This window comes from Heloderma suspectum, chromosome 7, assembly GCF_057233095.1.
Source record: "Heloderma suspectum isolate Gila_16-S chromosome 7, 16-S_ref, whole genome shotgun sequence".
NCBI classification, from domain to species: Eukaryota; Metazoa; Chordata; class Lepidosauria; order Squamata; family Helodermatidae; genus Heloderma; species Heloderma suspectum.
Window position 1 is genome coordinate 24,221,729 of NC_139464.1, and position 24,882 is coordinate 24,246,610.

A 24,882-nucleotide genomic window follows, 5' to 3' on the forward strand; every position below is an offset into this window, starting at 1 on the left:
CCTCGACAGTCTCTCCTTGTGTTATATTCTTATCCATATAGCTAAATCCACGCTTAGGCATTCCAATGTAAGGAGGAATTAGATGTGACGTTAAGTACAATTCTTGACATGACATCATCATGATGTGCATTTCCTCCATCTACCCTCTACACTATTGGATGCTGCTGGGAGACAGAGAAGCACATGATCTGATGACATCATACTGCATGTTTTCCTTGCTAAATTATGAAGAGAAAAGAGCGACCTGGTTAGAAGTTACCATTTTTGATGTCTTCTAGTTCTGCCCTTTCTAATTGAAGCTTAAAAGTCTTTGTATCTATCAGTTTTCCACCTGCAAATCAGAATTCCAATTCTATATACCATTGCCACCTATTTTATGCTACCTCCTAAATATTTTGATGGTTAATCTAAAATAATAATAATAATAATAATAATAGTGTTGCCTTGGCACTGACAGTGTGCATTTATTTACCCAGAGTTACTCTTTTGCTGAACAGGATTCCTGTGGTCAACGGTAAGGTTTTAAGGGTTGTACAGGTTGCAGAATGCAGCTTTTTTTAAAGCATAGACTTTGGGTTACTTTGGCTAAGAATTATTAATTATTATTGTTGTTGTTGTTGTTGTTGTTATTAGCAGCATCACTACCACCACCACAAAGTACAGCCCTGGCCAAAGGTGGCTGCTACATGCTGTGTAGCAACTGTGTTCCTTTCCTTCCCTGTTGAAATACCTGAACGACTTACATTCCTGCAAAATCCCTGGCGAGATAAGTCCTAGGTAAGTATTACTGGCAGACTCACACAGTCTTTTGCAGCATCCGTATTCTCAAGCAGAACCTGAACAATTGCACAATTGTCATGCGCCAAATGGAAATGGACGATAAGGCTATGAAATGCTACTAACCATGGTGGCCATATTCCACCTCCAGTATCAGAGGCAGTATGCCTCTATATATCAGTTGCTGGGGAACATGGGAGGGTGGGTGCTGTTGCACTCAAATCCTACTTGTGAGCTTCCCACAGGCAGCTGGTTGGTCACCATGAGAACAGAATGCTGAACTAGATAGGTCTCTGGTCTGATCCAGCATGGGTCTTCTTATGTTCCTAAATGTTGATCTTTGATGTGGGAGACCCAAGTTCTATAAGTTGTTGTTGTTGTTATTTACATTTCTATACCGCCCAATAGCCAAAGCTCTCTGGATGGTTTACAAAGATTAAAAACATTAAAAAATACAGTATACAGAGACTAAAAGCCATTTATATACAAACACATGAACAGACAATATGCACAAGAAAACATATATCTAAAACGACTTCAAACAAGCTTGATGGACTCGATGGTCTTATAGGCCCCTTCCAACCCTACTATTCTATGATTCTATGATTAAGCAATCTCAAGCAAACAACCATAACCATAAAATAATCCATGTTCGATTAAACTCATCATATGCTGCCAAATGCCTGGGAGAAAAGAAAGGTCTTAACCTGGTGCCGAAAAGATAACAATGTTGGCACCAGGCAGGCCTCATCAGAGAGATCATTCCAAAATTGGGGGGCCACCACCAAGAAGGCCCTTTCCCTTGCTGCTGTCCTCCAAACTTCCCTCAGAGTAGGCAGGTAGCGGAGGGCCTTGGAGCATAGTATACGGGTACATTCATGGCGGGAGAGGCGCTCCATCAGGTATTGTGGTCCCAAGCCATGTAAAGCTTTATAGGTTAAAACAAGCACCTTGAATTGGGCTCAGAAACATACAGGCAGCCAGTGCAAGCAGGCCAGAGTTGGTTTTATATGTTCGGGACTTCTGGTCCCCGTTATCCATCTGGCCGCCACATTTTGCATGAGTTGCAGCTTCTGAACCATCTTCAAAGGCAGCCCCACGCAGAGTGCATTGCCGTAATCAAACTTGAAGATTACCAGACATAGACAACTGAAGCCAGTTTATCCCTTTCCAGATAGGGGCATACCTGGGCCACCAACTGAAGTTGGTAGAAGGCATTCCATGCCACTGAGGCCACTTGAGCCTCAAGTGACAAAGATGGCTCAAGGAGAACCCCCAAGCTACAATCCTGCTCCTTCAGGGGAAGTGCGACTCCATCCAGAACAGGTTGAGCACCCTCCATCTGGTCAGAAAAACCACCCACCAACAGCATCTCAGTCTTGTCTGGACTGAGTTTCAGTTTATTAGCCCTCATCTAGTCCACTGTTGCAGCCAGGCACCAATTTAGCACATCCACAGCCTCACCTGAAGAAGACGAATAGGAGAAATAGAGCTGTGTGTCATCAGCGTACTGATGACAACACACTCCAAAACTCTGGATGACCATACTCAACGGTTTCATGTAGATGTTAAATAACATGGGGGACAAAACCGACCCCTGTGGAACCGCATACTGGAGAATCCACGGGGCCGAGCAATGTTCCCCAAGCACCACCTTCTGCAGCCGACCATCCAAGTAGGAGCGAAACCACTGCAATGCAGTGCTTCCCGCTCCCAGCTCAGACAATCGTCCCAGAAAGATACCATGGTCGATGGTAGCGAAAGCCCCCGAGAGATCAAGAAGAATCAACAAGGTCACACTCCCCTGTCTCTCTCCCAACATAGGTCATTATACTGGGTGACCAAGGCTGTTTCTGTGCCAAAACCTGGCCTGAACCCCGACTGAAATGGATCTAGATAATCGGTCTCATCCAAGAGCGTCTGGAGCTGGCTGGCAGCCACCCGCTCAAGAACCTTGTCCAGGAAAGGAACATTTGCCACTGACCTAAAATTATTATGATTTTCCAGGTCCAGGGAGGGTTTCTTCAGGAGCAGTCTCACCACTGCCTCTTTGAGGTGGTCTGGGACTACTCCCTCTCTCAAGGAGGCATTAATCACCTCCTTGGTCCAGCCAGCTGTTCCTTCCCTGCCAGTTTTTTATAAGCCAAGAGGGGCAAGGATCCAGTACAGGAGTGGTTGCATGAACCTGTTTAAGCACCTTGTCAACGTCCTCGAGCTGCACCAACTGAAACTCATCCAGGAGAACAGGACAAGCCTGAGCTCTGGATACCTCACCAGATTCACTGGAGCCTAAGTCCCGGCGGATGCAAGAGATTCTATCCTAGAAGTGCCTTGCAAATGCATTGCAGCGAGCCTCAGAGGAGCCTACAGTGTGCTTAGGGCCAGCATGTAATAGCCCCCGGACAACTCTGAAGAGCTCTGCTCTTCAGAGATAGAGCAGCAGATAGAAGATTCAACAGAGGCAGCAAGATGATTTTTTTTTTGCTGCCCTCACTGCCCCTGAATATACTTTACCATAGGCACATACCAGCATTCAATTGTATCCACTAGCATTTCTTCTCCATCTGTACTCAAGCTGTCTCCTATTTTGTTTCATCGCTCTCAGCTCCAGGGTGTTCCATGGAGCAGCACGAGCTCTACTCAGGAGAGGACACTCAGGAGCAATCATGTCAACCACCCGGATCATTTTTCCATTCCACAGATCAACCAGGGTTTTGACAGTAGATGCCCCATATGTGCCAGAAACCTCCCCAGAGTCCTCTGGAAACTATCTGGATTCGTTAGCCTCCAGGGTGGGCCATTTTAATACGTCCCCCACCCTTGCAGAGCGGAAAAGCTGCTGTAAGTCTAAACCTCAGCAGGCAATGATCTGACCATGACAAGGGGACTGATGCAAAGTCCCCCACCTTCAGACCACCATCTCCATGTCCAGTTGAGAAAACCAAGTCTAGAGTATGCCCCGCTACATGTACTGGGCCAATGACATGTTGGAACAGTCCCATAGTTGTCATGGAGGCCAGAGCCACCCCAGACAAGGTGCCCTCACAGTGAATGTTGACATCCCACAGAACCAACAGTCCTGGGGATCGCAACAGCACACCCGAGACCACCTCCATCAGCTCAGATAGGGAGTCTATTGAGTAGCAGGATGGGCAGTGCACCAACAGAATCCCCAGTCTGTCCCGCTGGCCCAGCACAAGGTGAAAACACTCCAGACCAGTAGTCACAAGGACAGGGAGCTGCAGAGGGAGATGAAATTTCTATAGACCACAGAACCCCCCCCCCCCCCGGCCCTCAGGTCTTCCCTGATGTTAAACCAAGTACCCTGGTGGGCAGAGCTGGAAAAGACTAACTCCTCCCTGCTCACCCACCGAGATCTCAGTTCTGCATGCCAGATTGGCCGCTTCATCCACTACTGAATCATGGATGAGGGAGGTCTTATTTTGAACCAATCTGGCATTTAAAAGCAGCATCTGGAGACCAAAGGGTCAGGCTAATAGGGCAACCACCACACCTGAGGATGGGGGGGGGGGAGGAACATGGCACAGCCATTAACTCTCTTGACCATGTTCCCCTAACCTGGCTAGCCCTCCTCCCAACACCATATCTCCCTTGACCCGTAACCACACTAATTGGGGGGGGGGGGCTCAATTACACCGACTTGGCCATATATTCTCCCTCCCAGGCACATAACAGGATCCTAACCAAAAAAGCAACCAACTCCCACAAACAGAAGCCGCAGAACTAATCAGCCAATGTTAGGGGGGTGGCCCTTGCCCTTACGTCTCCCCACAAAGGGGTGCCGCCGCCTTTGATGTTGCTGCTGCTGTGGTGCTGCCACCCCGCAACTGAGCTGGGTAGATAAGAGCCTTCCCAGGGAACTTGGGAAGAAGTAAGAAGATTTTGATGTCTTCTTCTCCTTCTGGATTGCCTTTCTATGTTTTCCTAAGCCTTTTATATTCATTACATACATTATGATCCTTTCAGTGACACCAATTTCATCAATAATTTGGATGAAATTGCTATCATCTGCTCTGAGCATATGGGTCAGGTTGGGCTATAAACAGGGCTTTTTCTGTGGTGGCACAACCTTCCTGGAATGATATGGCTAAGGAAGTCAGTCAAACAATGCCTCTATACTCCTTCTACTGTTTTTCTTCAAGCTTTCCCACCATCTGGCTCACTTTTTAAAAAATTACCACTGCTGTTTGCTGTTTTGTTCACATTATGCACTGGTTTAAATTTTGTGTTTATTTTTCTGTTTTCATTGCATATGTTTATTACTGTGAGTTGCCTTTATAGTTTTTTTCTGTAGAAAGGAGACTAATACAGTCAATTAATAAAAATAATAATAAACAAATATACCAATCCACACATTGAGAAAGCATCAATCAGCATTCTTAGTGTATGAATTGTGGAGACTAATATTGTGATTCAGAACACCAATCACTGAAAATACCCTATGATTCAGATTCAGTCCTCCGGTTATTCCTTTAAGAATGGGTTTCATGATACTATAGGGACTTGTTTAGCAAAGCCCCATTTTGTATCCTGCACACAACGGTCAAAGTCAGAAAGGTTTAAATGGGTTTAAATTTTGTGTTTATTTTTCTGTTTTCATTGCGTATGTTTATTACTGTGGGTTGCCTTTATCGTTTTTTTCTGTAGAAAGGAGACTAATACAATCAGTTAATAAAAACAATAATAAACAAATATACCAATTCACACATTGAGAAAGTATCAATCAGCATTCTTAGTGTATGAATTGTGGAGACTAATATTGTGATTCAGAACACCAGTCACTGAAAATACCCTATGATTCAGATTCAGTCCTCCTTCATGGACTGGTTATTCCTTTAAGAATAGGTTTCATGATACTATAGGGACTTGTTTAGCAAAGCCCCATTTTGCATCCTGCACACAACAACGGTCACAGTCAGAAAGCCATGTCAGCTCAGGTTTGGGAACAGGTGGGGATCAGCCGCAATAAAACCTACCCACTGACTGAAACATACTCTTCCAAATTCACACCGAGGTCTGACAATGTAATCTCCACCTGGTTCCAAGAAAGGCTCAAGTAACAGATGAATAGAGCAGAGAAAGAAACACGGGTTGCCTTTCAATTATGGCTGCCTGAATACAAACCGTGAGCACTCCTTCCATGCAAGTGGGTTCAATATCTCTGTGGTATCCCTTTTCAAGGCAACCTTTTCATGTTAAGGCAAAAGGTAAACACTTCCAAAAGGAATTGTCAGAATACAGAGAATTTACCCCAGCAGATCTGTTGCTATATTTCCACTGCTGTCAAAGGCTATTCTGCCATAAATGATTGCAGTTTTCTAAAGATTCAATTTCTCAAATAAGTTACTTACTATTTTACAAATCAGTTGTTTGAATTAGGTGAGGGCTGTAGTAGCTCAGTGGTACAGCACATGTTTTGCATGAAAAAGGTTCCAGATTCAATCCCTCAGATCTCCAAGCAGAGCAGGAAAAGACTTCTATTTGAAAGTCTGAAGAACTGCTACCTGTCAGAGTAAACAATACTAAACTAGATGAACAAATGGTCTGACTTGGTATAAGGCAGCTTCTTAAGCCAGGATTAGTCTCCTGGCCACAGAACCTGTTGGGTTCATAAGCTTCTTTTTAGAAAGAAGTCTCCAAAAGGAAGCACATTTTACATAAAGAATTACAACTGTAGCCACTCTTGGGACAGGGTGACAACATTATACACAGGAGTACCATAGTACCATACTCAAGTTTTGAGAGTTCTACTTCGCATAACTGATTTCAGAAAAAAAAACCTACCTCCTTCTCCTTCCAAACATACAAACTAAGAAGAGCCATGCTGGATCAGACCAAGGTCCATCTAGTCCAGCATTGTGTTCACACAGTGGCCAACTAGCCACAATCACTAACGCAAATTAGGTTTGCCACCTCAGCCATAAACACTAATTGAAAAGCTGCAGAAATTCTAACTGTTGAGGGAACAACATGGTAGTTAAAGGGCATTATGAGTTAATTATTCCATTAAGTAACCTTGTACATTCACCTTAAGAATATTTTCCCCACTGACTGGTTCTGAAGACTGATACCAAATAAATGCTATAACTAGGCAACCACCAAGTAGTTCTTCCTATCTTTTTCACACTTAACAAAGAAATCTCAGTTCTATAATGCAGGTGCTGCTGGACAAGTCTGCAGCTATTCCTTTCCAGCTCTGTGGGCTTTAGTAGCTGCCTGAATTATTGTAGGACACCAACTACTTTGTGCCAAATGAAAATTATTTCCTCAATATGGAGATTAGTTCACATGCCTGAAAATTGTCCCAGTCTATGTACTGAGTTTAATACAAACTGCATCTCATCATGTGACCAAGCAGTTGCCTGTTTTGTATACCATACATCCAAATTGATTTTCAGGCCATGCGTAGAACACTTCGTTGTGTGCTGAAAATCAATCTGGCAATGTGACGGAGCAATCAGATGACCGCTTGGTCATATAGCAGCTCTAATGAAGATTGAACTTGCCATGCAATAGGGCCAATTCTTGGTCAAATGACTCAGGTCTTAAACTGTGAGCATAAAAGCAGAATTCATCCACTGAGTTTTCTCCTCAATAGCACATTTTCTAGGATCTTCTGCATATGTCTACTCTTTCCCATTTCCAACCCCCTTCTCTTTCAAGCAATGATAATGCCCATAACAGGTCACGTTAATAAAAGCAGACAAGAGGATAAACTACTCTGTATCAGATGGCTGCCTATGAAAATAGACTTCTGTGACCATAAACTGACATAAACTGATTGATCTCTAAGCTTTCATGGAGCTCTCTCTCTCTTCAAGCATCTATGCTGATATCATTAGAGATAGTTCTATTAAAGAGTAGAAGAACAGGTGTATTTAAAAAGTAGAAATTATGGAACTGTAATAATTTAAATCATTTATTATCATTATGCCTTAATAGATAAAGTTTTTGACTTGGACAGGGAAAAGACGGGTTCAAACCCCACTCACTGTGGATGGCAGTGGGCAAGTCACTATCTTTCAGTCTAACCTACTTCACAAGGTTACTGTGATAGTAAAATGGGATAACTTCATGTACACCTGCCCTGAGCAATCTGGAAGGTAGGTGGGATAAATATAACAATGCTATTTACTATTTCTGAAGCACTTTCAAAATTAAAATACCACATATAAAAACATATGATGCTGCCTCATACCGAGAAAAAAGGCCATTGGTCTATATAGCCCAGTTAGGGATGGGTGAAAATGTCTTTTTCTAGTTTGTGTCACTTTCACATGTATTCTCCCAGAAATCTATTCAATCCTGTTTCCACATTAATCTGCTTATTTTGCAAAATCCACACAAAAATTTGCACGTAACATATTTGATCTCAAAATGCACATTTCTAAATGTATTTTGATAAAATGTTTGAGCTGAGAACTCCGTGGATAACTAAGTTCCAATCTAGGCATTAGTCCAGGAGAAGCAGATCAAATGAGTTTGTATCAGAATGCGCAAAGATTCTCAATCATCCCTAAGTCCATTATTGTCTGTTGTGACTGGCGGTGGCTCTTCAGGGTCTGAGGCCTTCATAATTCCTAGCCCTGCTACACAAGATCCTTTTAACTGGAGATCCCAGGAACTGAATATGGGATTTTATATAGATGCAAGGCATGTGCTTTGCTACTGATCTATGACCCCTCCCTCCCCTCAACAAATTACTATAAAATCAAGCACTAACTCTGTGCCTATGTTCTAGGTACAATTAATATATGGAAGGGTGATCAGGATTGCATTGGCAGGCCCCATCCTCAATCGCCATGCATCAACTGGACCTTGTGCACAGAGCCAATGCATGTACAAGTTATACACGCATAAGCTCTGTCCATCCAATGTGTACCCTGAAAAAATGCAAGTACAGATCAATAGGTCTGCAGGACAGGTTTAAATCTCTACCAAGTAAAGAAAAAACCAGGAAAAGAAAAAGAACACATAAGGAAAATAACACATAAAATGGTGATCATTGGGACAAAATGACAAACATCAAATGACAAATGGTATGTAAAAGAAAATGGTGTGCCTTTTATGAGTAGTTTTGCATAACATAATTCATTTCAGGTAAATAGCAATATTTAAGAAGCCTAGTCCCTTACATAAAATAACATAAGGTCTTAGAATGTTACTACAAAAGTTAAGTTAAAGTGTGTGTCTCATTATTTTAGAGGTGTTTAAGAAAGGTTTGAAAACTTAACTTTCTGTGGTTGGTTGTCTCTGAGGTAAAGTATGCGGATGGCTTTTATGTTTATCTGGGTTATTAAGACTATTGCTATAATATTGTATTTTGAGTTAAGTTTTACTAGAATTATTGTAATTATGTATTGTAAATTGCCGAGTTATTACTTTTATGTAGAGCACTTTGGAACAAAGCACTATATAAATATTATTATTATTATTATTATCTGAAACAACTGTACCTACACAACTCTGTTAAGCTTTCATTAGGGAGAGTAACAGTTAAAAAACAGGTTTGCTATTTTGGCAAGCTAGATAAAGACTATCACACACAGATGGTCTCCACTTCAGCTCCCTCCACTGTTCTGCATACAAGCCTTGCAGCCACTGACCTAGTGGCAGACAGGCAGGAAACCTTCCAAAATCCCAACATTTTCCATCAGTGCAAGTTTAACAAGGCAGATCGAAAAGCAGCTGCATAGGTGCCAACACAACTAACTGGGGAATCACAGAAATGCTGTAGTTGGAAAGCGCACACTGTACGAATCAGGCATCTGGACCTTGCTAGTGCCAAATATAGACCATGTGGCAAAAGGTGTTGACATAGCAGTTGGAGGGAGCAGAAAGCTACAATCTGAAGCATTAAGTTCAGCAAGCACAAGAGGTGACCCAGATACAAAATTCAAGTTGTATACTTGCTGTGTGGTGTCAGGGTGTAATGTCTCCAAGCCCAAGGCTGGATAGGCTCACCATGTATATGTACATAAATTAAAATTCAGGAAATAGAGACATCAGACAAATACAAATGATGAAGAACCTCACAATAAGGAGTAAATGGTTACCAGAGGTTCTCTTATAGCTTCACTTAGATTCTCATCTGACTATTGTGTCTGCCAGACCAAGTCAGTAAAGGAAACTAGGGGAGTTGCCCATTACCTTCTTATTACTACAGCACTCTTATTAGTCACTCTCATTTCTAAAGAGGAGAGACCAATGTACTATCTACACAACATTATGCACAACAGCTCTGAGGCCATGAATGCACTACCAGGTTTTGTATCTCCTTGCTTCCACTCATTTCTGCTAGCTTCTGGTTTCATCTGCACTATCTAATGCTGTTCCTGAACAGAAAGCAATGGGCATTTACATTAGACTTTCCATCCCACAAGGTACAGACTGGACAAACCAGTATGAGGGTTATCCTGTCTTTATGTTTTCCATTCATATCTTGTTGGGATAATAGACAACCACTTTTTAAAAACTCACACAATTTCCTTTGTAGAAATGTATCATGTTACCAAAGAGGAAGAGGTGCATAAGACGGAGGATTAATAGAAGCTGGAGTCTACTGTATTGCAACTTTGCAAAGGATCATGTTAAATGATTGTTCTATATTATCCCTTGTTCTTGGTTTAATGAGGAGCAGCTGACAATATTCAGAAGAGAAAGATCTGGTCAGAACCAGTAACAAGGTGGAGTAGAAACCTCTGTGGTCTGTCATGCTATCAAGAGAACCAAATCATGTGTATTTAAGCCAAGTTCTTGTAATCAGGACAAGACCGTTGCGCTTGATCCGTTTCCAAAAACTCTATTTATATGTATTTCTCAGACCCCATCAGGGCATGGTCATTCTGATAATAAAATCGTAGGCAAACCTGCTACTCACAAGTGGCCAAGGACAAAGAGACAAAAGCACTGTTAAGTAGACATATCACTTAGCTAGGCCAATTCCTCGCACATACATATGGCATAATTGTTGGTGTAACTAGAATTAATTAAGCTATTATTAAGACTAGATTAAACTCTAAAGATCCACAGAAGCCCCCCTGAATCACCCATCACCATTCCGTTATATAAATCTAGGCTTGGATGTTCCAAACACAACTTACAAACAACAGTTTACACAAGAAGTGGAGAAGAAGATAAGATGATGGAATGAAATGCTATGTAAACATGTTAACACAATCATTTTTGCTATAATTTCCCAATTAAATGCTATGTCCTTGTCAGTTCATAGATTTTGCTATATATCCATCCACAGCACTAATCTAATACCAAAGGCCTAAATACACTCCTTCATCGCCGATGCAGACCAGACATTTCAGCTGGGCATAAAAGTAATCACCAGTTATCAAGCCAGACACAGTTATGCTTGCTCTCTCATAGGCATCCAGAGACACCAAGCAAGTAAGTGGTCCTTAACAGAGGCTAACAATTCCACCTCCCTTGCTTCAGAAGGCAGTTTTCAATTTTCAGAGAATAAGTGAAAAATAATAATTTTCATCCACCTGTAAAGATGTACAAATGTGAATGCAAAAGACATTTTATATGCAAGTTCTGAAAACAGAGGATTTTGTTGCTATTACAAGGAAAAGAAGGTTGAGCTAATGAAACTGGAGTAGGAATTTCCTCTTGCCTCCTAAAACATAAACAATCAACCTTGTGGTATGGGCTGTAAACCATACTCCTAACCTCCTTATGTTATCACCATGGTGTGACACTGACCAGGCTTGTGCCACTTTGTGAATCCCACTCAGACGACACAGAAATATTTTCCTCTCAGCTTCCTATCTTAGGCAGCTATGGTTTTGTTACTGTGGAGGTGCATTATCTCCATTTTAACACACAACTGCTGGGAAAACAAGCAAAGACTCCATATCAGTTATGGCCCTCTCATGCAGGCTGGCTTCAATTCCCCTCAAACTAGCTCCTATTTTCTTAGCTTCATTCGCTTGGCATCAAAAGAATGTGCATTACTATTCTTTGCACAAGGTCACATGTGTGTGCAAGCTTTCTACATTTGTGAGATTTTAGCAAACCTTTAGTAAAGTTTATTAGTGAAGTTTAAATGGCCCTGCATTTAGTAAAATCCCCTTCCATTTGTGTGCATAATGGGTTTTTAGTGGAGATGAGATAGATAGACAGACAGACAGACAGACAGACAGATAGCAGAAATGGCTGATTTCATACTTCTGTTAGAACAGTACAAGAGGGGATTGACCTTGCCTTATTGAAGTTAATGGATAACCTCCCAGTACAGTATGATCTGCACCAAAGGCCAGAAGCAATAAATAAGCTGCCTCAGAGTAATTCCAGTTACTTAACCGAGACTCATCCAACTAAGTGTTTTAAGAAATGCAGCTGAAAGTTTAGAGGAGAAACACAATGGCTACATTTAAAAGCATGGAAACGTTTAGGGTGTACTGCATTAGTTTTGAAAAAAATGTGAGTGTCCCTCACTTGATTACTGAACACTTGACAATTTTCAGCTCCATGTAGGAACTGACTCCACTGAAAAACACTGTTTCTTGATTCCCACATACAAGTCACTTCTTGATGTGGGAGCAATCACCAAACAATGTTGATGAACATGCCTATCCTAAGCAGGGCTTAGAAAATAAAAGCATAGTATGTCCAGAACTTCTTCAACGTTGATGTTTGGCTGAGAGATCCAACATTCCATTTTTCACACGACTTCAAAAAACATATGAATTCCAAAAGTGTGCACAGATTCAAATGCTGCTTTCTCCTAGCCTCAGTCTCTTATCAGCAATACGGCAATAATAATACTGATCTACCTTAAAAGGCTTTAATAAAGTATTTGAAGCATCTACCTTAATCAACTGTAATAATGTATTTCAAACACTTTGAACATTAAAGCACTATATAAAATCTTACTATTCTTACATCCCAATAATATCCATAAGACATGTTGCACATGCAAGAAAGGAAGGAACTTAGAAGGTACGTTTTCTAAAAATAAATTATTCCTCTTATACTGCAGGGTTGGAAGAAGGTAGCTCAAGATCTAGGGTAGATCTCTGGGTGATTGGCACTGGATTGGCATTTTCACCATGAACAGCCTCTTCATATCTCCTTATCCAGTAGCCTCCTGAGAACTAATGTGGCATGATGATAAAAAAAAACCTGAGCTGCAAACCAAGAAATCCTCAGTTCATATTTCACCTCTTGCATGAACTATGTGGTCTCAAACAAGCTACTCTCTTTCAGGCTTATCTGCAATTCGGGGATAATAATACTAACTGACCTTAGTGGGCTTTAACAATGCCTTTGAAGAGTTTTCAACACTAAAATTGTATATAAACGCTTATTATCATATCCAAATAACATCCTTCCTAATTTATCAGCTGAGATATTATTATTATTATCATCATCATCATCATCATTGATTACAATTCTATCCATCCTTCTTTTAGGGAGTTGAGAGTGATGCACAAGCTCCTCACCTTCCCATATACAGTATATACACATTTTATCCTCACAACTTTGTGAGGTAACTGAGAGCTAGTGACTGGCCCAAGGTCACTCAGTGAGCAGGGAAGTGAACCTGCATCTCTCCATGACTAGACTGACACTCTCTAACTACTACATCAGGCCGGCTCTCATTATTTTAAAATCCTGTGCAAATTTTCATTCCACATTCTCCAGGAACAGTGTTCAGAATCTGAGAGAAATGTATCAGCTTACTGGACTATAAACACCCCTTTTTCTTCCTCAAAACATTTTTTTTAAGGCATTACAAATCACATACTGGATAATGTGCTTCTTGAAGAGGGTTCTCCATGTCTCTGGAAACTAGGATTGTAGAAGTTACTATGGCAACTACTTTTTCCCCTTCAAGAATTAAATTGCAAAGTGAATTTGAAACCAGGCTTGTTACCCAAGTGAGGGTTTCCCTTAAGCAGCTGAGGAAATCTGGTTTTCCACAGTTGGGCTGACTCCACCCACCTCTCTTTCTCCTCAAGAAAGGCACACCACTACCACCACCCCCACACACACACACATACACAATACATGTTTAACTATAAATGATATTGAGATTAGGGTTTACCTAAACAACATCACCCAATAGCCATTTTTCCACTTTCTGGGTCCTTCCACAAGTCCTTCTCAGTACTATATCTAATCCCCCTATAAAGATTATAGATGACTGGGGAAAGAAGGCCTTACTGAGGCATACTCTCAATTTAAGTACCCTGTTTTTAAAAGCAGGGAAGTGAAACGGACAAGAACTTTTACAGTCTGGGGAGATGAATGCTGCAGCACAGGAATCGGGGAGCACACGGTCCTCTTTTTTATTTTTTAAGACTGCAGTGTTAATCTGTGGTAGCACAACTTCTGCTGGAATTATAGAGTTGGACTACAGTTACGCACATGGCTTGGCTTCAGATGTGCCTTGGATATTTCCTTTTATACTGTTGGAAAGGAAAACCAGCCTGCAAATTGATTCTTACTTGTTACAAGAAATAAGACCCACGTTACAAAAAAGCATAAACTCTTCTCTTTGGTTCTCTGCTGCCCAGTCACAAGTATGCTAAAGCCCTGTATTTTTTCATTGTTTCCTATGAACAACTGGTTCTTCTACCTCATGGGAAAGAACACTAAAAAAATGTCAAAAGTAAGTCCCATTTCCTGACAATGGAAATATAACTCTAGTCCAGTTTGATGGCTGGAGCTGATCACTTCAAAAGAGGGGAAGGGGTTAGGTGAGTGCCCCCACTGAGTGGCACAGTGGTAAGCATTCAGCATCTAAAGCAGGAGGGGGCAACTCATGGCCCTCCAGATGTTTTGGCCTACAACTCCCATCAGCACTAAACAGCATAGCCAATGGTGAGGGATGATGGGAGTTGTAGGCCAAAACATTTAAAGGGCCACAAGTTGCCCAGCCCTGCTCTAAATATTAGATAACAAAGTAAGTACATGTTTAAGTGTATACAAAATGGCATGGTCATGAGAAAAGACTTTGTGTCACTTGACAGTAATGTCCCTGGCCCTATCCAGTGGAGCAAGTGCAACTGCAAGCCACATGATACACTTATGATGAAAGCAATGGAAATGTTAACTGGAAAGAAAAGTGGAAACCTGCATTTTCCCAGCAACGTTTTCCAGTTTTGCTGCTGATTAAAATTGATTTCTCTGTAACAAAAACAATGGCTTGAAGTAAAATATCTTAATCCCACCTGCATTCTGCCCCACCCCCTGAAACACTATATAGCAAGTGTGCACTGGTTTCACTAAAAATTGTTGCTTGAAAAAGCCCTAAAGGTACAGCAAAACTTTGGAATACATTCCACCACCATCCCTCTTCCATTAAGGATCCTCAAAAACTGAAGAATTTGAAAGCAGGGTTTTTTTGCATGGAAGCAAAGCAGGCTGCCATGTCATCCAATGGTCTGACTCAGTATAAGGAAATTCATATATTTTGAGGATTTTAAATGCAAAAAAAAAATCTTGATTAAATAAATCAGACAGACCATGTGTTGTTTGGAGAAATGATCTTCAACATATTGAAGAGCTGTACCTGGTGGCTTACAAAAGGGTCTTAGCTTCAAGGAATCTGTCATCAGAGACAGCTCCAGTTAACAGCCTACCAGAATTCATCAGTTGTAATCTCTGCTTAAATACATTAACAGATATGATCAACTGATTAATGCTTCCAGACCAGCTCTAAAATTAAACCCTAGTCACCCCATCTTATTCAGGAAAGCGTAGAATGGGCAAGTGGCACACCTCACCAGATTATAATTCGTCTTGAAAGATTACTAACACCACACAACAGAAGTGTTTCATGCAACCTCTTGAGTATAGCAAAACATTTTACTCGATTTTTAAAATATGTTTTAATTTTTTTCTAATGGATCTAACTTCAAGACCCAATATGGAATGCAGAATAAGCCTCACTTTCAAAGAATCACAGACTACTGTTTCTTCCAAAGTGCAATTAAGCATTTTGACAACAGTGGAGTCACATCCTTTCTCCAAGGGTATGTGCATGCATTGGGTACAAGCCAGCAAGTCAACTAAGGTTGCAATCCTACACACATTTACTAGATAGTAAGAGCCAAGAAACAAAGAGGGATTGACCTCTGAGAAAACATGCTTAGGATGACACTGGACAGCCCATAGAAAGGAGTGGAAAGGGACTTGGTTGTGACTTACTTAAGTCTGGTTTAAATGGGACTTAATTGCAGCTAACATTTGCCAGATTTTCCCAGTTGGCTGTAATCTATAAAGTTCCTTTACTTAAGTGTACATAGGCTTACATATGTGCCAAGAGGCATGCCCTCATTTTTCTTTTTGTTTCTCTGTGGCTTACCTGTACATAGCAGGGTTTTCCCATTCTTCTCTGTACTGTATTGAAAGCTAATCTTCAAAAACCACTTGTGATACAAAACAAGGTTGCTGCTGTTTAGAGGAGAAAGGAAAATGTTCCTTTGCATGAATAAATCTACATCTGGATTGGAACTACAATATTTTACCCCTTGGTTGTTGTAGCACACACTAGCTGCTGCATTTAGAAATAGCTTGAGGTAATTTTCTCCAGCAAAATGGCTCTTCTTTCTAAGTGCATCCGATTTCCATCTCTGCAGGATGTACCATTTCTGAAGCAGCTTTCTCTATCTCAGCCCACCATCTCATCTAATGTTTTCCAAAGATGAACTAATCACTTGACGCTCATCTAACCGGCGTTCTACCAGAAAGTAACAGCAGCTTCCCTCTGCTGTAACAGAATGGATGATAACTATCTCACGGCACAGCAGGGTGAATGCCACAAAACTGTGTTAAGTACACAAACCAAAAGAATAATCCAATAAGATTTAAAACACACATTCATACACACACACACCAGTTGTTAGAGATGGAAAAATATTTCAGCCTCTTAGAAATACAAGGTGCCAGCATCAAATGCCTTTGTGCTCAAGCAATTAATTGATATGTTCCCATTACCTTTAACTCTGTTTGTCTTTCCTCCCCTCCCCTCCCTCCCCTCCCCTTTGTTCTCTATTCCTGTGTTGAAATTAAGATTGCAAGCTTCTTAGGGCAGAGACCTGTCTTTCTGCTTCTGTTACTCTATAAAGCACCATGTACACTCATAGCTCATTATATTATTATTATTAGTAGTATTATTATTAGTATTATTATTATTAAATTTCTACTCAAGACATGCAGGTATATGGATAATGTCTGCAAAATATCAGAAATCCCATCAAAGTTGTCAATATTTCCTATTACATCAACCCAGCATAAGTGGCACTTGGAGAGCCTATGATGACTTAAAACAGAAATGCTGAATTTATGTTATGAAGATTTTTTTAGGGATCTTTATTTTTATGTATTCAGATTATAATCAAAATACTTTCCCAGATAGTCTAATAAAAGCTAACACAACTCATTTTAAAATATTGCTATTGATAAATATTCATTCCTTTTTTCTAAATAAGCATTGCAAATGATGGTACATAAAAGTTACTAGCCCATGAAAAATTGTTACAAGTCTCTCTGTCCAGGCATACCTATTTTAGTTATCTGTTTAGTTATCGAAAAAAGCAGGAGGGGGGAAGCTTCCTTGCCTGGTCACCTAGAAGCAGCTCTTACTCACCATAGGCAATCATTCAAGTAGCTTTTTACAATCCTGATATAAATAAATAAAATATATGAAATTATAATAAGGGTCTATTTCCCAGTGCATAAAAGAGGCTAAACATGCATCCTATACATGTCGACTCAAAAGTAAGCCCCATTCAGTTCACTGGGACTTATTACCAGGTAAATGTGTGTAGGATTGCAGCCTAAGAACATTTTCACACATGACACTAGAAGTCGAAAACATCTAGAAGGCACCAAGTTGGGGAAGGCTGATCCATACTGACTAGGAGAAAGTTCCATGGTTTCAGATAGGCATCTTTCCTAGCCCTATCAGAGATGCCGGGGATTGAACTTAGAACCTTTTGCATGCAAAGCATACGCTCTACCACAGAGCTACAACCCTTCTGCAGGTGTATTTTCATTTTGAACTTGAGATGTTTTACAAAATACCTACAAATCTAGTATGTGGATATAGCAAACTGGTAATTATGTAGTCAAACCAGCATCCACAGCAATAGAGAGCAGGTAGTGATTGTCCATGGTCCTCTGAGGCTGCACTCACACTATGATGCTCAGCAGGCAGACAAGATTGGCTGCAGCTCCTAGGTTTGCTGCTGTGCAATATGTGCAGCAGCCCTTAAGCTCGGACATTTACACAACCACACTTGTCACATGATAGTTCCAATTATGACATTATACTGTGGTCTTCTGGAACGTCTGCCATCAGTGGACAAAATATTGCCCATGACAAACCTATCATCATCATCGTCATCATCATGTGATGCTAATGAGCTCTTCGTATATCTAATTACAGTACAACTATATTTGGTCAGATTCCTTTCTATATTTTAATTTTAGAGATTGAAATACACAAAAATCCAGGATATTAAGTTATCGCTTTTGTTTAGTACCTTCCCGATGGAATCCCATTTCTATAACACCCTGATTTGTATTTGTATTTGTATGTGTGTGTTTGGCACTGGACTTACGGTCAGAACCAACTATCTGCACTCTTGTCAATAGTCACTACACTCTTGTCAACTGTTGTCACTTGTCAACAGTCTATGCTTCCATTCCAGCCTTTCAGCTTTGTAGGTAGTCAACATAAAAGCAATGGGATATCATGGGTACCCATTCACAAATATACTTGCTATATATATATATCGGTATACCATCGGAAGATGGGACTCCCAGGTCGGAAGATGGTCAAAATGCTACTGGGGAGGAACAGAGGATAAGTTCAACTAGCCCCAGATGTGATGATGCAGCTAGCTCAAAGCCGAAAGGACGGATAGCAGCCGATGGTGCTGGTGGTGAACGACGAATCCGATGTTCTAAAGATCAACACACCATAGGAACCTGGAATGTAAGATCTATGAGCCAGGGCAAATTGGATGTGGTTATTGGGGAGATGTCAAGATTAAATATAGACATTTTGGGTGTCAGTGAACTGAAATGGACTGGAATGAGCCACTTCACATCAGATGACCACCAGATAGACTACTGTGGACAAGAGGACACAGAAGAAATGGAATAGCCTTCATAATTAATAATAAAGTGGCTAAAGCAGTGCTTGGATACGATCCAAAAAATGATAGAATGATCTCAATTCGAATTCAGGGTAAGCCATTTAACATCACAGTGATCCAAATATACGCCCCAACCACAGATGCTAAAGAAGCAGAGGTAAATCAGTTCTATGAGGATCTGCAGCACCTACTAGATAGTATGCCAAAAAGAGATGTTATTTTCATTACAGGAGACTGGAATGCTAAGGTGGGTAGTCAAACAACACCTGGAATTACAGGCAAGCATGGTCTGGGAGAACAAAATGAAGCGGGACATAGGCTGATAGAATTTTGCCAAGACAATTCACTGTGCATAACAAACACTCTCTTCCAACAACCTAACAGACGACTTGATACATGGATTTCACCAGATGGTCGACACCGAAATCAGATTGACGACATCCTTTGTAGCCAAAGGTGGCGGACATCTATACAGTTGGTAAAAACAAGACCTGGAGCTGACTGTAGTTCAGATCATGACCTTCTTATTGCACAATTTAGAATCAGACTAACGAGAATAGGGTTAGATATGAGCTCACTAATATTCCTAATCAATATGCAGTGGAGGTAAAGAATAGATTTAAGGGACTAGGTTTAGTAGATAGGGTCCCGGAAGAACTAGGGACAGAAGTTCGCAACATTGTTCAGGAGGTGGCAACAAAAAACGTCCCAAAGAAAAAGAAAACCAAGAAGGCAAGATGGCTGTCTGCTGAGACACTGGAAGCAGCCCAAGAAAGAAGGAAAGTAAAAGGCAACAGTGGTAGGGGGAGATATGCCCAATTAAATGCAAAATTCCAGAGGTTAGCCAGAAGACAAAAGGAATTATTTTTAAACAAGCAATGCGTGGAAGCGGAAGAAGATAATAGAACAGGAAGGACAAGAGACCTCTTCCAGAAAATTAGAAACATCTGAGGTAAATTCCAGGCAAAAATGGGTATGATCAAAAACAAAGATGGCAAGGACCTAACAGAAGCAAAAGAGATCAAGAAAAGGTGGCAAGAATATACGGAAGATCTGTATAGGAAGGATAATAATATCGGGGATAGATTTGACGGTGTGGTCAATGAGTTAGAGCCAGACATCCTGAAGAGTGAGGTTGAATGGGCCTTAAGAAGCATTGCTAATAACAAGGCAGCAGGAGACGACGATATCCCAGCTGAACTGTTTAAAATCTTGCAAGATGAATGCTGTCAAGGTGATGCATGCCATATGCCAGCAAATTTGGAAAACACAAGAATGGCCAACAGATTGGAAAAAATCAACTTATATCCCCATACCAAAAAAGGGAAGCACCAAAGAATGCTATCGAACAATGGCACTTATTTCACATGCCAGTAAGGTAACGCTCAAGATATTGCAAGGGAGACTCCAGCAATTCATGGAATGAGAATTGCCAGATGTACAAGCTGGGTTTAGAAAAGGCAGAGGAACTAGAGACCAAATTGCCAATATCCGCTGGATAATGGAGAAAGCCAGGGAGTTTCAGAAGAACATCTTTTTCTGTTTTATTGACTATTCTAAAGCTTTTGACTGTGTGGATCATCACAAATTGTGGCAAGTTCTTGGTGGTATGGGGATACCAAGTCATCTTGTCTGCCTCCTGAGGAATCTGTATAACGACCAAGTAGCAATGGTAAGAACAGACCACGGAACAACGGACTGGGTTAACATTGGGAAAGGAGTACGGCAGGGTTGTATACTCTCACCCTACCTATTCAACCTGTATGCAGAACACATCATGTGATGTGCTGGGTTTGATGAAGCCAAGGCTGGAGTTAAAATCGCTGGAAGAAACATTAACAATCTCAGATATGCAGATGATACCACTTTGATGGCTGAAAGCAAGGAGGAGCTGAAGAACCTCACGACAAAGATGAAAGAAGAAAGTGCAAAAGCTGGGTTGCAGTTAAACCTCAAAGAAACCAAGATTATCATGACTGATAACTGGCAAACAGAGGGAGAAAACGTAGAGGCAGTAACAGACTTTGTATTTCTAGGTGCAAAGATTACTGCAGACGCTGACTGCAGCCAGGAAATCAGAAGACGTTTACTTCTTGGGAGGACAGCAATGACAAATCTTGATAAAATAGTTAAAAGCAGAGACATCACACTGATAACAAAGGTCCACATAGTTAAAGCAGTGGTATTCCCCGTAGTAACCTATGCCTGCGAGAGCTGGACCATAAGGAAGGCTGAGCGAAGGAAGATAGATGCTTTTGAACTGTGGTGCTGGAGGAAAATTCTGAGAGTGCCTTGGACTGCAAGAAGATCAAACCAGTCCATACTCAAGGAAATAAAGCCAGACTGCTCACTTAAGGGAATGATATTAAAGGCAAAACTGAAGTACTTTGGTCACATAAGGAGAAGTCAGGATACCCTGGAGAAGATGCTGATGCTAGGGAAAGTGGAAGGCAAAAGGAAGAGGGGCCGACCAAGGGCAAGATGGATGGATGATATTCTGGAGGTGACAGACTCGACCTTGGGGGAGCCAGGGGTGGCAATGGCTGACAGGAAGCTCTAGCATGGGCTGGTCCATGAAGTCACGAAGAGTCGGAAGCGACTGAATGAATAAACAACAAATGTGCATCACCTGATGGTGAAATCCTTCAAATCTTTTTTTTAAAGGCCTACAGATTATATTATTTATTTTATTTATTTTAGCTGCTTCTATACCACTTGACATCCCAGGATCACCAAGCAGTTTCCATAGAAACATATTCAATACAATATAAAAACCAATATAAAATTAGTATAAAACAATACATACCTTAAAACATTACAACGAAAGCAATAAAACAGCGCTCTCTCTCTCTCTCTCTCTCTCTCTCTCTCTCACACACACACACACACACACACACACTTTCTCTCCAAGAAACCACAAAATAAAACATCAACAGCTTTCAACTTGTTACCCAAGATTTATTTTCAAGCCACATTTTGAAGACTTTGTTTATCCTTCTGTTCACTAAAAACTGGTTCACAAAGTTACTTTATCGCAGAGGCCAATGCCTGTGGAATGGGAGTACATACTCAGCTGTCTCTGTTTTGGAAAGGCAATTATTATTTCCAGTTCCATCCCTCTGGAAATCTTGAACTCTCCCATCCATCCCACCCCAATGAATTTCCTTTATTTGGGGGAATAAATACTTTGGGGTGAGTAAAATAATAACTTCCCCTTTCCAGTCTCTCAAAATTCTGCACAGGTAAGTTTTGAATACCAGAAAGAACACAAAGTTAGGGTTTCTGTTTCCCATTCATAGCATTAGGAGTTTTGAGCTTATGCAACCCCTTTCAGGAAAGGATAGAGGAAATATTTTATCTTACAATTATGGATTGCATTCCAGTTTCCAACTCTTAAGTTGTGCTTTTTTCACATATTTGCTATGATCAGGCTAAGTCAAATATAAACACATTTCCCTTTTTCATCCCTCTCAGCAGACAAGCCCATGTTGAACTACTTGCAGTGCCATTTGCGTTTACAGAAATCTTTCCAGACTAAAGGAGAGAAAAGCCACCATCTTTTAAATAAACACAAGGGCCAGTGTGTAATGCGAATACATGCCAGGGTATCCTAGAGCTTAGCCTGGAAGCTGTTCATCACTTATAAGGAAGGCCAGATAAATTACACAGTAACCCTTCATAAAACAGGTCCAACAGAAATAACTCATGAATGAAACAATTAAACACCTTCCATTAACATATACACAAAGAACTTTCACAACATATTCATGCATGCTGGCACCACAAAAAACATCCAAGACAAAACAGCATAACCATGAGTCCAAAAACTCAGGGCATATCTACTCTTTAGACTTAAACCAGTTTAACTATCATTCCTTCTTCTCTGGGCATCTTGGAATTGTAGTTGGAGGTAGCAGGGCTAGGAGCTTCTAACAAAATGTTCAACACCACACCCAGTTCTCAGGACTCTCTTGGGGAAGCCAGAATAATTAAAACCAATATAAAGGTATAGTGTAGATAGACCCATAACTTTTCCTAGAAGCAATCCTGATAAAACAGATGCTAATCAAAACCATGAACAATCCAAGGCTTCAGCAACCTGAAATGCAAACATCTTTGGTACTGATGTGACCATGTGGCTTTTTCCCATACTTTCCAACAGCCTCCGTGCTGAGTTCCGAACAAGGCCTACAAATAGTGGTAAAGGTATAATACGATATAATTATGAAGTAGTAAGCAAAAGCAAGAACTTACCAGATTGGAATTGGTAGCATTGGAATCATCTTCTGGAAAGGGGATATAGATAGCTAAGGCCACACAATTGGCAAAAATAGTGAGTAAAATAATAATTTCAAATGGTCTGAGGAATGGAGTTAAGGAAGGTAGATTTTTTTAATCACATAGAGCAATTACATTGGAAGGGTGGAAGGATTTAAAAGAATTCTGTTTAAAGAAGACATTCCTAATCCCTTGTATTTTGAAAAGAAACATATGCCTTTTAAAGTGCTTTTCAACCCTCCCAGCCAAGTTTCTTCCTAATATGTCAAAAGCACGGTAGGCCAGTCGCGTGCCAGAGTAAACACAGATTTCTTCAAATATTTTTTTCTTTATTTAGACTGAATTTTAAGTTTATTTTCCACACTTGGGTTGTGCTGTTATTTTATAGAACAGCCCACCTCAAACTATTTCTCTCTTTCTTGTTGCATTTCCAATATAGTTTCTAACTGCCTGTTCTTGCTGTCATTTAAAAAAAAACTGTCCAAAATCATTCTACACAATGCTTCAGCATTTTTCAACCCTTTTTTGTCAGCTTTTAAAAAAGAAATTTAAGAAAGGAATATTCAACGTGCTAAGGGCTTTAAGAAGTTATGCAAGGGTTTATTTTTAAGATATTCTTCATCCTAGTCCCGGAAGGAATATGGATATAAACACACTAGAGGTTGTTTAAAGGACAGGATCAACCTTGTTAAAATAAGTGGTGGCTTACTTTATATAAACCCATCCAATACAGCAAATATTCAAACCAGGAGTATCTATTTTAAAATATATACATTTGCGCAACATAGATTTTGCCACTTATGGAATCCGCGTTCCCTAAAGAGGAACAAATTCCCTAAGGCCAGTTTTTGCATCTTGATTTGGGGAGATCATCATCAAACCAGTGGGAGTGCTTGTATACCTGCTGTAATATTAGTTCCACTTCCTACTATCATTACATCCCCCCTCTTGCTGAGCTGATGGACAGCACTGAGGTCCAATGCAGTTGCACCCTCATTTATTCCTGGGTCATTCCCTTCCTTTTGTTTCCTCTGCTGGGCAAATGCAAGGAATTGTATGGATGTATCCAGTCTGCAAAGGCTTCCCCCTAGAATACCCTGCCTGTCGGGAAGGTACCACACAGTGGTAGCATATAATGCAGGGAAAGGTTTTAGCAAAACAGATGTACAATGTGGGTCATGTGTTACATACCCCTACTCTTGAGGATCATTAAAGTACACAGCAAGCCTGCTTTGCCCTGTTTCTTCCCTTTGCTTTTGATCTGTTCCCATGGTAGAGTTGAATAATGCAACCCAAACTGTCTTTGCAGAGATACAAATATGATTTTCATCACTGTAGTATAGTATATGTATAGAACAGAATAATATAGCGTACATAAACTATAGTATGGTAGCTCCTGGAAATGCAGCTGCATGGAGGCAGCTCCATGTGGAAAAGCATTAAAGTGAAGCAGCTCCCCACAGAGATCTGGACATTTTCACCATACCAACACAAACTGCAAGCAAGCAAATAAATAAATACAGTGTTGTGTTCACATGGCAAAAATTAATGGAACCATATGGTGCGCTAGCGCCACTTGTATAAACCTTTTCATTATAGAGCTGCCCTCATGTGGTTGTGTTTCCTTGTCATAGTTTACATATATGGATTGACCCTATACATGATAGTTTAATAT

General features: G+C 40.7%; 1 protein-coding gene across 1 annotated transcript in view; it reads right to left on the reverse strand.

The window, feature by feature from the left end:
• The window catches only part of CACNA1C (calcium voltage-gated channel subunit alpha1 C), a 674,475-nt gene that overhangs the window by 645,282 nt on the left and 4,311 nt on the right, over positions 1 to 24,882 (reverse strand). The window contains 1 exon segment of the mRNA XM_084811876.1: positions 23,184 to 23,287. Within this exon segment, the coding sequence (XP_084668002.1) occupies positions 23,184 to 23,287 (104 nt within the window).